Genomic DNA, 14,096 nt, shown 5'->3' on the forward strand with positions numbered 1-14,096 from the left:
TTGTAGAAAAGAGATGCATCGATATGAAGTGATAAGTTTTTTTAATTATGAAGTTTAATATAAGTGGTTAAATTTATAATAAAATTTATTTAGTTTAAGTCTGTTTTCTATGTAGTGTTATTCATTTTTGTGTTTTTGAATAAAAATTTAGATTCAACATATGGTATCAGAGCTTTAGGTTTTAAAGATCTAATATAGAAGTTGATATATGGATGGTTTCAAAGTGGAAAGAGATTATGAATTTTGGTCATTGGAGTTTTCAGATAGAGATTGTGTTTAAATATCTGAATGTATGAGAAGTTGTTGATCAAATAATTGAAAAACTTGAAGAAGAAACATTAATGACCGAAAAAGAAAAAAATACACTAAAAGAAAACAATATATAAGATATTGGTATAGTATTCACTACACACATACCTGTTTTGCTTTGCAACAGTTTTTTACCGTTGGTAAGTCGCCTACGCTTTTTAAGCGTTGGAAATGTTGTTAAGTGTTGCTTAAATTCGCATGAATTTCATGAATTAATTTCTAACGCTTAAAACCGTCTGATAAGTGTTAGAAATCCAAAAACCAAAACAACTTTGAAATTTCAGAAACAGGAAACAAAAAAGAAATCGGCGCTCGTATGTCGAAATAGAAAACTACTCTTTCTCTCTCACAGCCGCTACTACTCTCTTCCTAATCTTAGGTTTTGTTATTAAGAGACCAACGTTCTTAATTTGGTTTTACTTTAATATGGCTTTATCGGTTGAGGTATGTATATCGCCTTTCTCTCAATTTCTAACCATCTTACTGTTTTGCATTCTTTTGATGTTAAAGGAAGTGGCGGTATCAATGTTAATTGTGCAGTATTTCACATCCAGGAAAAACCATATGGTAGCTTCCATGCCCATGTCCACTGGATCGATCATCACCCCTTCCGAGATGTCCTTCATATGAACTTAACGGCTGCTTTACCTTGTAAGCACCTTAGCTTGCTAGTTATTGTCCAAAAGAACGATAATACCCCATGAAATATGCATGATGGCATCTATAGAGTGTATATAATAAACCAAACTATTAGAAAGTTAAACGTGCTTTCTCATTCTCTCATCTTGATTGCACTACGAGCAACCCCTTTGATACTAACTGTATATATTTTGAGAGCTGAGACGACTAACACAGACCAGTGGAGCACTTAGTTCCCAGTTTCTAAGTATTGCCAATTTTAATGTGTCCATTTTTCTACACTTTCTACAAACAGTCACGACAGCACTCTTCAGCTTCTCCTGACTCTGTTCTTAAAGGTTTGTGCTCTACTACTCTATTTCCTTGCTATCTTTTTTTCTTCACCTTTTCAACCATTTTTCTACTTCATTACTGGGATGAACATTTTCGGGTTTGCTTTTCCCTATCAAATACTGTGTCAAGTATATTACTCTTTTTTTGCAAAATGTCATCTTGCTTGTTGACGTTACTTGAGAGTCTTGTTGCCTATTTTCGTTTGTGAGGTATTATGGATCTTTCAGACTGATTATATATAGATAAGGGCCAGCCAATATTTCATGGATTCGTTCTTCCTTCCAGTTAGATCTGTGATGCAGATTATCTGAATTCCTTTTTCAAGATACAAATTAATCAATTACGACATGACATAAGTTATATATGAAATTCTTGAGTAGTCCCAAGGGATCCCCTGTCCATATATCGAATAAGGAATCCCCTCTTAAAAGAATACCTTATAATCCACAAGGGATTTACCTGTCCATATATCCTTCCATCCGATCTTTCAGGTCTTACTTCACCTCGCCGGTTGTGTGCTGTTAATTAAAGCCTATATGTGATGGATAGATTCGCGTATTCATGCCATATTTATTTACTTATGCGTGAACATTTGTTGTTGTTGCTGTTGTTGTCTTTTTTTTTTGTTAAACTGTCCTCGCGTCTCCAATGGTTGTTCCTTCTTTTCCATTCTCTCAGCATGTTAGGACTTGAATATAGTAGATTTTGTTCATTTTTGTTTTCCCTTTTTTGGATTGAATCGGAAATGAAAATTTTATGAAAACGTGTAAATACCAAATTGTGAGTGGACGAAGTTTCTTTCTCTGATTAACATATATATTATTGTAAACAAATATCTTGTATTGATATTTTAACACGGAAGAACACAAAGATTGATGGAAGAAACAAGTACATGAAATTTTAGTGACACGGTGTTGTGTATGTATCAATATGAATCAAGAACTAATTGATGTGTAACGAAAAATAATATTTCGAAGTAACCGCAAGTGTATCACTTGTGGACTAAATTCACACTTTGGTAGCACAAAATTGTAAAGAAACGAATCCCCACTGCCACTTAACAAAAGCAAACAGAGTAGAGAAGTAGAAGAAATCAGGTTCATAATATTGTCAATTTCGATTTTTTTGTGAGATAGAAAATTTACATATGTAACTCCCCTGTGGTGGTTGGGCAGGAAATGGTGGATAAGTAGATACATTACTGGAAAAATATTTTGGTTTTGATGTTTGTTATTGGTGGTGATATCCCAAGGACAATTGTTTCTCTTGGAGTGTGATTATTTTTCTCTAAATATTCGAAGTCAGTGGACAAAACTGAGCAACATTATTTCTTTAAAATTCTATATAAATGAAAGAAGGAAGTGGAGTTAAGTTTATACTTTATATACTTATCAAATTTTGTATTTTTTAACTAAAAGTTGTTGTGCTTATGGTTGATACTTTTGAGTTTTATGCTTTGTCCTGATAACAGCAGTCTTGCCCTTTAAACCATGTTGTAATATTTCTGTAACTTGCAAGTGTAATTCACAATTGGGCATTTGGAGCTAGAATTGGTGGGCTGCACATTTAATGCTCTTATCATACTGAACTCCACACGTGTAGCTCTAAAGTCTACACCTTTATTCAGCTTTCACATTTACGTGTACTGTTTTATTTCTAGCTTTGATTCCATGGTCCCTTGTTCTTTAAATCCATACTCCTGGTCCTATATAACTGACTATAATATACTAAAATGGTACATGTATAATACTATGCTTGTAAAATATTCTTTTCATAAAAGTTTATATTCTCCTTTTCATATATACAATTGTGTATCACACACAACGCTTGTGCAATGTTTGTGATGTTTAATAAAAAGGTGTTTTAACTTTTATGGTCCATTTGTGTTGCTTCTTGCTGCAGTTGAACAGGCAATGTCAAGGATTCATGTGATGTCACAGGTGCTTATGCTCAGAAAGATTTGGTTTTATTGTTATACATTGTTGAAGTTTTTCTTGGTGGTGTCACTGTTAATGTGAATTTGGGGCTTTTGCATTGGTGCTGATGCAAATCATGTCAGAAGTCCTAACTCCTAATTGTGTATTTGTTTCCATCTTTCCTGTGTAGGCTTCTAGGCATGCATGTCAATTATATGTTGGTGGCCTTCCTTCAGAGACAAGCAAAAAGGTGTTGTTATGCTATTTATTTAAGTTACTGCATCGTCAGACCTGTTCTTTCCTCGTATGAAGACAATGTCCATTAACATAATAAACATTTACCCGTTGTATTAAAAACAGAGATGCCAATCAAAATCTTAAAAACAATTTTATTTCGAAGTATTATAAATCTTAAGAGTACAATATATTTCTTTAGAAGCTATTTATCTTAAACTGACAAATCATTATTTCTCTAGATGCATAAGTGATATAAAAAATCGGCCCTAGATGACCTTTTGTCCCTAGGTTTTAGGTAGTGCATCCGTCAACTCCCCTATGTCTCTAGTCATTTGTTAAATTGGCACCAACTGAGTGGTAAAAGAGCAGCAAAGACAAGCACGGTGCACAAACTCGAGAAAAAACAAGGACTCCACCACCCTATGGAAAGTCACCAAAGGGACACGAGTTGTATCATCGAGAACAAACTCCTTCGCAAGAAAAATATAACGACTTCATTGAAAATACTAGTTAATTTCCATTACAAGTCCTAGAGATATTTATAAATAAATAGAATATGCAAGTCCATAGAGACAAGCGTTAGAACTGATGCAAATTTTCCTGGTCAAAACTGAATAGATTGTTGGCAGAAGTTTTCAACCTTACACTTAGGCAAGCCTTCCACATATATAACTTGACTGATTGTCTGGGCAATTGATCGAAAAAAAAGAGAGAATGGTAATGGCTATTGCTTAGGCAAGTCTAGTCAGGTATGTGCTTAACACTCTACTGTCTGGGATCAGTGGAGCTTGTCTCACATTTCTTGTAGGCGTTGCTTATTTCAGCTTTTTATAGGTGGGATATTGTGCGACTTTATAGGAAAGCACAACAATCTATCTTAATTAGTTTGCAAAATTAACAAGTCAATGTAGTTAATAGCACATCTCTCCAATGTGGATATTGCCCTTTCTATTTTCTTACTCTTGGAGAGAGAGAGAGAGAGAGAGTTGAGAGTTCTCCTTTTTTTCGCCATTTCTTCTCTTTTGGAATGCCTTTGTATTCTCTTTTGTTGCTTCTATTATTTGCTCATAGTTTTTTGTTTTCCTGCTTCTAGTTAATTTTATTATTTCCCTATATCAACTGAATGTTGAGTTTTCTTCCAAAATGTCAAAGATACCATATGCATTATTGGTTCGCATATTGGCATTGTATTTATATGTATATATTGTTGGTATTTGCCTAATGTGTTACTTCGTATGTCTAACTGGTGTATCACTTCAAACAGGCAATTGTTGAGTTGTTTAATTGTAAAGTAAAAGGCTCTTTCAATTCAGGTTGGTTCTCACTTTAAATATTTAAATATGTACTCATATTATTTTGGTTTCTCATTATACAAGTTCACTTGTCGTTGTTGCATCAGTGTTTGTAGGTGTTGTATTTGATGTCCACGTTAATCAAGAGGAGAGTTATACTATTGTGGAATTTTTTTCTGTGGAAGAAGCAAGTCAAGCAATGAAACTAGGGACTATATATTTAGAGGTGCAATTTTGATCTTGTGTGCATTATCGTTTGCACAATATTAATTAGTTATTTTTCTCATTGTATTGTATTATGCTTGCCTTTCATTTCGTCTTTTTTAGTGATGGAATTGTGGTAGCTTTAACAGCCTTAGAGATTATGAATTGTTTCAACTTTCGAATTGCTTTAAGTAGAAGCTTTCTATTAAATTTGAGGAGGATCCAACCCAACCAATTGGCATTGAATGTAGCAGTCCCAGGATTTTTTTTACTATTATGCGAGGCTTTAGTCAATTGAGCACTCAATATGGAATTATAAATTTCAACTGCCTCTTCACGTTTAGCGTATTTTGAGCCTAACGCGTGGACAAGTTTTAAATGGGTGACATGGAGTACTTGAGCCTTTTGGGCCAGAGGAATAGCCTTCTTTGATATCATATTAAATCTTAGGAGCTTCCAATTGAAAACTAATTAGCAATGAGTTGAGAAGCCCTAGGAAATTTATATTATTATGCAAGGCTTTTTAGACACTATAAATCTTGCACTTTCCGCATTGTTCTCAGATACTTGATCAGTCTAATGCCTTTCATATAAACAAGGTGCGCAATTGGTGATTTGTAGGCCTAATGACTACAATGCTAGGTTGGACCCATACTATGTTCCTGACTTGCCTTTTAAGCCCCACCAACCACAGTAAGTTTCACTTCATTGGAATTTTTCAAGTTGTGTTTATCCGTGTGTTTGTATATTAGTGTTTATGGGCATAAGTGGCAGTGGCGAAGCTTGTTTGTATATTTATATGCCTCAATTCCCTATTTTTATTTTAAGTACTTAGGCGTGCGTGCACATGCATTGCTTGGTCGTTGTGGTGGACACTTTTACTTCAATCCTAGTATACTTTTTTATTTCTCTAATTTGTTTTACATCTTATATTTAGAACAATTTAGGTTAATAATTTTTTATTCTATGTTCTCTCGAAGAATGAAAGTCTAAACTCGTCGTCTCAAAAGAGTGTTCAGCGGTGCATGTCCCCTAACATTTAGCGTATTTTGAGCCTAACACGTGGACAAGTTCTAATGGGTGACATATTGACATGAGTACATGAGCCCTTTGGGCTAGAGGAATAGCCTGCAGCTCTGATAACATATTAAATATTAGGAGCATCCAATTGAAAACCAATTGGCACTGAGTTGAGCAGCCCTAAAAAATTATATTATTATACGAGTCTTTAGACACTATAAATATCAACACTTTCCCCAGTTTATTTAGACTGCGATCAATATGACATTAATACTTATTATTTGAAACTTGGAATTATTGTAGCTTTAAGCCTTTAACAACCTTGGAGATTGATATCCATGAATCGTTTCAAGTGTGAAATGCCGATTTAGATAAGAAATCAGTTAGCGGTAGATATGTTTTGGTTTTCAAATTATGTAGATTTATATATAACTTGGAAGGGTTGATATATGAATATTAGGTTATTTTGGTTTTCAGGTTATAACAGGTTTTAAGTATATGATATGTTGAATATACAAAGGAAATTCTGCCGAATTTTTTGTAGAAAAAAAAATGATAGTTTATCGTTGATTTTAAATTATTAATATTGAACGTAGTCTTATTAATGTCTCGAGATTTTTATTTGATTTTGGAGCGTTACATATATAGTGTTCATTATAAAGCATGATATACACATCTTGATTGTAGAAGTGGTGTTTTTGTTTCTAAAGTATTTTAAAGCCTTCGAGAATAGCTCAATTAATTAATCTTTTCATGTGTTTTTGGCCATTGCAAATTGAAATGTGACTCTGCGAGTTCGTGTATAGATGCATGTTTGTATTATTCTTTCTCAATATGCATTGTTTGTCCAGTTATTCAGACGCTGCAGAAGAAGATGTTAAAAGATATGAAAGGTCTTATAGAAACCTTCCTCCTGCTCACAAGGTATCCATTTGTAGAGTTAACGAGTTTTATATTCATTTGTTTAATTGCTTAGAATAACCTTTCACTTTTGATTCTTATTTTGTTAAGTTTTCATTTCTTGTGCTTGTGCTTGTGCTTGTGCAGTCTATCATTTCTCATTATCCTTTCAAGTGTCAACAACTTAGACGGTATGTGGTTTTCTCAAGTCACAATTAGTATCACGCTAAACTTTGAGTATGGAGTGTATATTATGTCTTAAGCACACACACAAACTGTGAGAACTTGTTAAAACTTGAAGGACTTGAGATCTTTCAAACAAGTGTGATTTCTATCTCGAATCATGCAGATAACACAGTTACAAAGCATTATAAGCTATAAGCTATTATGAACGCATCATGTTCTTTACTGCTGGTCTGCAACAGAATAGGATTATATAGAACCACATTAATCTTTGTCAGACCCTGATGTTGTTAAAATTGACAGGTGCATTTCAGTAAATTCATTTTTTATCCAGAACATGCTTGAGGTGATCTCCAGCCCACTCTGTATTTAAGTTTCTTCTGTCATTCGTTTTCCTCAGATCATTGTGGTTATTTGTATTTATAGTAGAGTACTAATTCAATGTAAATAAATCACATTGCAGTTCTAGTAAGTGTGGTAGTAAGTGTTTAAGTCGATCATGTGCTTCCTCAATGATAAATAATACTGTTATAGCCACATAAATTTGTTTGTAACAATATGCGTCTCTGTATATTTATGATTCTGATTGCTTTTAGAATGGCAAGTCAACTAGGGTTGAACAATGCTAGGCCGCCTACTGTTCAGATCCGAGGACAACTTGTTAGACAAAAGCTCTTCTTAAAGGAAGTATAAGCAGGAGAATACAGATTTCTGTCTTGACCATTTGCAATGTCATGGCATGTAAATCTACCCTACTTTATTGGAATGAAAGACCGGTAAAGCCTCACTTTGATTTATGTTCTTTCTTGCTATTTCAAATGTTATTGAAATTCAATTCTTTGTAAGTTATTTAATTTTTCATTTTTATGGGTATTCAGTGACAAAATTGTGAATGCCATTCATTTTTTTGTAGGTTTTGTGGGTCTCGCTACAAAATTTGAGAAATTAATTTTTTTTTTTATCAGGGAACACATAAGCAACAGTTTATAACAGTTACAAACGACTTTTAAATTATTATTTTTTAAATAAGTTACAACATTGCAACGGTTAAAAACGTTGGTAATATTTAAAAAGCGTTACAAATTATTACTACAACGATTAGTAAGTGTTGGACATTTCTCTTTGCAACGGTTAATAAACGTTGCAAATAGAAATTTCCAACGGTTATTAAATGTTGCAAATATTTCCAACACTTTATCCACGCCATATTTGCAACGCTTAAAAAGCATTGCGAAAATTATTAGCAACGGATTTTTGCCGTTGTAAATAGCCTGTTATTGTGTTGTATACATAAGGGACTGAGTGTTTTAGATTATAAGAAAGTTGCTTCCGCTCAAACTTCAAAAGATGCATGAGAGACTTTACATAATTGTTTTGATAGTATTGGTGAAAATAAAATGATTGACAAATCTAAATTAAAGTTCGGTGTTACAAGTATGAAGAAGAAGAGTTGGTTTCAGAAACAGAAATTGAAAAAAATATATAATCTTTTGATTTAGAAGAGTCAATCGTCAATATTGATTTTGTTACTGATGGAAAAGAAATTGGGGGAAAACACGGAAGTGTGAGACTCATAAGAAGTGATTATTAGTCTTGATTTTGATGATGATGAACATGAAGTATATGAGGAAGAATAAAATTTGGTCGTAGATATGGATGATAAAATTCATTGAGATAAGAAAACTAAGACGATGGAGGTTATAATTCATTTCAAACAGGTGCAGAAGGAAAAATGCAAGCAAAAGAGGACGGTGAATAGTTTGAAAATTATATATGTATAAAAACTATATAAGAAACATTATTACAAGCTGGGAAATAATTGAGAGAATTGTTTGAGAGTCAAATTAGTACAAAAGACACAACAAAACTGAAAAAAATACAAGCTAGATTGAAAAGGGGAAATTTTTAATGGTACTAAGAGTATGCAAACAAGATAATAGAAAATCCAAACCAAACTTTATAAAATACGTATAAGAAGAGTTCAATATTTCATGGAAAAAGTAAAGTGTAGAAGAAGAGAACTCATCACGATCCAGATTGGTTCAAAGTGTTCACAAACAAAATAAAAAATGGTACAAGCCAAAATTAAAGCAGTACAAGTCTAAACGAGAACAATACAATAATGTTTTATAGTTCATGGGATGAGTAAACATATGAATGTCAAGTGTAAGTACAATGTTAATGCTACAATGAAATTTCATCAACTATGATGTCAAATAGCATATATCATCTTGGAGTCACTGAAAGTCTAAAAATTTATTAAGCTGAAGACGTTCTTGGGAATGACCGCATTTCAAAATCTCCATTTTAGGGAGACGGTTAGAATTATTAAATTGAGATTTAGTACTCGTTGCTAGATCTCAAATTAAGGGAGGCTATTTGAATGACTAGTTTGAGAATTTAACCAATTTGGTTAAATTAGAGTTGGAGATTAATTAATTAGAAAGTGATGTGATTAGCAATTATGAATTGCTATATATTAGGAAACAAAATTGATATTGGCAATGCAAGTGATATTATAATTGAGTAGGTATTATAAATTTATAATTAGTAACTTAGGAGGAACTAGCTTTCGAATCCGTCTTACGAATGAGTGTCGTTATATTAAATTAGTTTTGAAAATATTAGCAACTATAAAAAACTATGAGATATAAATATTATATTGATCACTCACTCTCCATAAAAAGAAATAATCCAACTTTGATAAAACCATTCAACATATTTTTGTTGGTTAATAATTAAAGTTTGATTGAAAGTCTATAAGAATACCCAATGAGGCAAATATTATATTGAAGCTACTTGAATAGCAAGACATTCTCAATCATACGAAAAGAGATGTGATGAACTTCATATATTTTAAATGCAAACTATACTTGTTGAGTCTATATATAATATAAATATGTTTTGAGATTAGTTCAATACATTTGCATCCATTTTCATATTTTTACTTAATTATTCTTCAAAGGTAGTTCAATGCATTTGAATCTTCTGAATTTCTAATTAATTATTTTTTGAGATTAGTTTAATGCAGTTGTACAACTCTTATCTAAAATACCCGATGAAGTAGTAAGTTTTTTTGTTTAATTATGAAGTTTCATATAAATGGTTGAATTTATATAATTTGTGTGTTTGAATCAAAGTTTAAATTCTACAAGGTTCGATATAGATTAAGTATACCCATAGTTCGTGATTTCGACGGAATTCTTAGAATTCCGCTCAATATTTCGGTTTTTGAGAAATTTGGAATTCCATATTAAGAATCGAAAAAACATGAATTTCAAAATATACTTTCGAAATATAACGGAACAAGGGCCAGAATTCCAGTTTTTGGATTTATCGGAATTCAAAAGATTACGAAATCTTGAACTATGAATATACCTAGTTCCAGTGTCCAGTGGGGTTGGCTTTACTCTGATACAAAATTTTGTGGTAGGATCTCTGAATCAATAAAATCAACCCATCGGCTTGAACTAGAAGATCGATTGAATATGAAAAGGTCGCATTAAAGCATCAGTATGGAAAGCCAAGTGAAAGTTAACTTTACAGGAAGCATTTTTCATCTCACTTAGCTAGCTACAACAGTGATTTGAAGTCTGTGCAAAGCAAAAAATGCGACATTCATGAAAAAGGAGAGGGGGTGCCATAAACCAAGTTCGGTTTTCCTTTATGAACGTGGCCCATAATTAAAGATGATGATCACTTATCTTAGGGAATCATGCAGATCTTAGTGCCCACTGCCTTTACAATTTACATAGACTTTCTCTAGTAGGGTATGTCTAATAAGAATATAAGATGCTCAAAGAGGAGTTTCATTTAAATGCAGATCGATCTGTACGATTAGATGAAGAAATCAAGAAAGACATCCCAGGATGTGTATTTAAGACGGGAGAAGTTGATCTTTGGTTTTTACAAACATTAAACATTTACAACTTCTTCATTTTAATCGAATTACATATTTTTCTACGATCTACGTTCATTGTGCGTAAGAATAGGTAGCCTACTAAAAAGGATAACTGTTTGGCCTTTTCAGAAAAGGATGCAACAGTTTCAATTCGAAGGAATATTGGAACAAGAACAAAACTCCTACAGTCCTACCACCTTATTTGTGTTCTCTTACGTCTCTTGTGTCTTTACTTTGTCAAAGTTGGGCCTATGGCTGAGAACCTAATTCCATTGTACATGGGATCCCACATTTTCAAATTATTGCACACAAGATGGACACTGAAAAGCACCAACTGCATGACTCACAACCTCGTGACAGTGTAAAAGAAGTTAAAGAACTGTTTCAAAACTTAGCTTCGTATGTTTGAAAGGGTGATAAATAATTACTGAAACAAGCACCAGTAACAAGAATCTGTTTCTCCTATCGAAAAAAAAAACAAAGTAGAATCTGTTTCATAAAGGATAGGGAAACTGAGAAAATTCTATTCAACGTTTTAACACATGCCTAGAAAAGTAGAAAGTTTAGCACTTGCAATAGAAAAAGCATAGATGATATATGCTTTTTATGATATATGTCAGAACTAGGCAACTAACTTTATTGGTTGATGAAAAGTGAATATAGAGATGGGTCTTACTAACATTTTATATTTTGTTTAACCAAGGTAGTTTGTGGCTTTGTGCACAACCCCAGAGATTCCAAATTTAAGATTTTTCTGTGATTTTGTCTCACTCAAATAGCTGTTCTTATAGTGAGGCATCTGAAACTCCCTTTGGCTGTGTGCATGAGAAGAGAGCAGACACTGAAAAGCCCTATGGAACACGGTTACGGGAACATGGGTCTACAAGACTACAAGGTAGATGTGATACTTAGCCAACAGCCCAACAATGACAAGCGTACATGCCAATATTTTGAAAATCTGTACCGTCATTTACGGTTACCTATACTAGCGGAGGTCGGGATTCAAGAGTTATGACTTTATTCACTTCGAATTCAAATTCCAGTCATGACTCATGACTCATGACTCATGAATATGATTGAATTCAATAATTTCTCTCATGGTCTCATGGTAGGTGAATACCCTAATTATATTTTCTTTTCTTGTAGTCCATAACACCATATAAAGTCTATAACTGTATACATCTCTTAGCCAATTGGATGGAGATTATGAAAACTTTTTTTAGCCTTTTCCATGTGGACCATTATCTATTGTTTTATTTGACACTATCACACGGTCACACCAAAAAAATGTTGGCAATATAATCATAGTTTTATATATTTGATTATTTGTTTCCAAATTTGAGAGGATACATTATTTATAGCTTTAGAGCATCTCTAGATGGAAGTATCACATGCATATTTGCCTCCACGATTTGAAATTTCGTGAAAAATCATCTTTAGATGGAAGCAAATGTGGAGGTATCACCTATCTAGTCGCATCTATGGATGCGCGGATGTGGCACGACAGTGGAAATGTCACGCGCCATTGCCAATGTCGCGTGAGTTTTTTTTTTTTCAATTTGGCGTTTGGTGTGACAGTGGAAATGTCGTTTGGGTTTTTTTTTTCCAACTTGGGGCAACAATGGTAATGTTGCGCGATTCCAAATTTGAGACTGTTATTTGTTTCCACCTAGAATTGATCAAATTTTGCAAATACTTGGTTCAAATTTTAGCCTCAAACATACAAGGAATACTACCACTATATAGAGATGCTCTTACATTATTCTGAAAAAAGATAACTTTGCTAAGTACAAACCTGCGGCTCCAAAACCCAACATATAAGACGTGGAGGAAGTGAGGAACTGCCCATTTTGTTTGGAACTAATTTGGTGATCTAATCTTGACTTCCAGTACTATTTTTCTCTGTATAATCAAATTAAATCTTAAAGTCAAAAGCCAAATAAGTCAAAACACAGTTTTGCCGTTGAGCTAATGACCATCCAGGGTAAGAATCAGAACACGTAGCTTGCTCTTTAGACAATCATATGTTCATGTTCACGGTGAACTGGTTATGAAACATGTTTCGAAATAGAACATTAAGAAACAGTGAAACGTCGAACCGATTAATCAAGTGCTAGCTAAAATAACATGGTTTAGTGCAATTTCATATTTTCACAGCAATGCAGGTGATAGTTTTGACCCCCTCTATCACTGACAGGGCGGTTTGTATTTTTCCCCCTCTATAATCATTGTTTGAAAGGTGATAAAAAATATACCGGACGGGATGTTGGATTCCGTTGCGGACATAAAAATTGAAAAACCATCAAACGTTTGAAGGGACGGAAAGAAACATCGGGAGGCAGCGGGTTTCGAAAAAAATCGGGTTTTGTGAGAAAAATATAGGTGTATATGAATCTTTTGGGCATTAATTAAAGAAAAAAACCCAATTTTTTAAAAGTTCGAGAGACGGACGGAATCCAACATCCCGAACGTCAATAGAGTTAACAATGATTGTATAAAGCCTCAAAAAGGAAGGCAAGTTGATAGAGGGTGCTTTAGAGGAACTTCGGAAAACTATCACATAGAATGTTTATGGCCTTTAAAAACATGTCCATTCACTTTTAGCATGCCAAATTGATAAACCATTCTAGTGGACCCTTTTTATCACCAATTGCAAATGCTCTTAGTGCAATTTCATAGTTCCTCTTTGACAGATGTGGTTATGAACTTATGATATCTCTCTGGACAGGGCGGTTTGTATTGAGTTTCCCATAATCATTGTTTGACAAAGCCATGCTCAAACACGAAAATTTAGGACCACTTCAAACGTTTGAAGGAAGAACTTATAAACATGTCAATACTTCTAAGAAGAAAATGGTGAATTCGGGAGGCAGCGGGTTTCGAATAAACTGTCGGGTTTTGTGAGAAAAATATAGGTGTATATGTTTGGGGCTTTGGGCATTAATTAAAGAAGCTTCAATCTTTGTGCAGTTCGGAGAGACGGAGTTTCCAACTTCGAACGTCAATAGAGTTTGGCATGATTGTAATAGCCTCAAAAAGGAAGAGCAAGTCTGATAGAGGGGTGCTATATAGAGGTGCTAAAATGTGTCACATAGGATGTTTTGGCCTTTTTAAACATGTCCATCCAAATTTAGCATGCCAAATTCAAAAAACCATTCTAAT

General features: G+C 33.6%; 1 protein-coding gene across 9 annotated transcripts; it reads left to right on the top strand.

The window, feature by feature from the left end:
* The first annotated feature begins 615 nt into the window (after window positions 1-615).
* LOC147513238 (splicing factor U2af large subunit B-like) lies at window positions 616-7,919 on the top strand. 9 transcript variants are annotated; one of them, XR_015215319.1, is made up of 10 exons: window positions 616-753; window positions 864-960; window positions 3,184-3,221; window positions 3,388-3,447; window positions 4,699-4,747; window positions 4,834-4,952; window positions 5,530-5,623; window positions 6,802-6,874; window positions 6,998-7,041; window positions 7,337-7,919. XR_015215319.1 is itself a non-coding variant. In XM_086596252.1 (8 exons), exons 1-7 carry the CDS (start codon window positions 736-738, stop codon window positions 6,829-6,831), a joined length of 411 nt encoding a protein of 136 aa, XP_086452378.1. In that variant the 5' UTR covers window positions 616-735; the 3' UTR covers window positions 6,832-6,874; window positions 7,337-7,919. The 9 variants fall into 9 exon arrangements, 1 of the variants encoding a protein (XP_086452378.1); XR_015215322.1 differs by having other exon boundaries at window positions 5,552-5,623; XR_015215316.1 differs by lacking the exon at window positions 5,530-5,623 and having other exon boundaries at window positions 7,337-7,379; window positions 7,639-7,919.
* Window positions 7,920-14,096: the final 6,177 nt, after the last annotated feature.

The sequence above is a fragment of the Coptis chinensis genome, chromosome 3, assembly GCF_015680905.1.
Source record: "Coptis chinensis isolate HL-2020 chromosome 3, ASM1568090v1, whole genome shotgun sequence".
Classification (NCBI taxonomy): Eukaryota; Viridiplantae; Streptophyta; class Magnoliopsida; order Ranunculales; family Ranunculaceae; genus Coptis; species Coptis chinensis.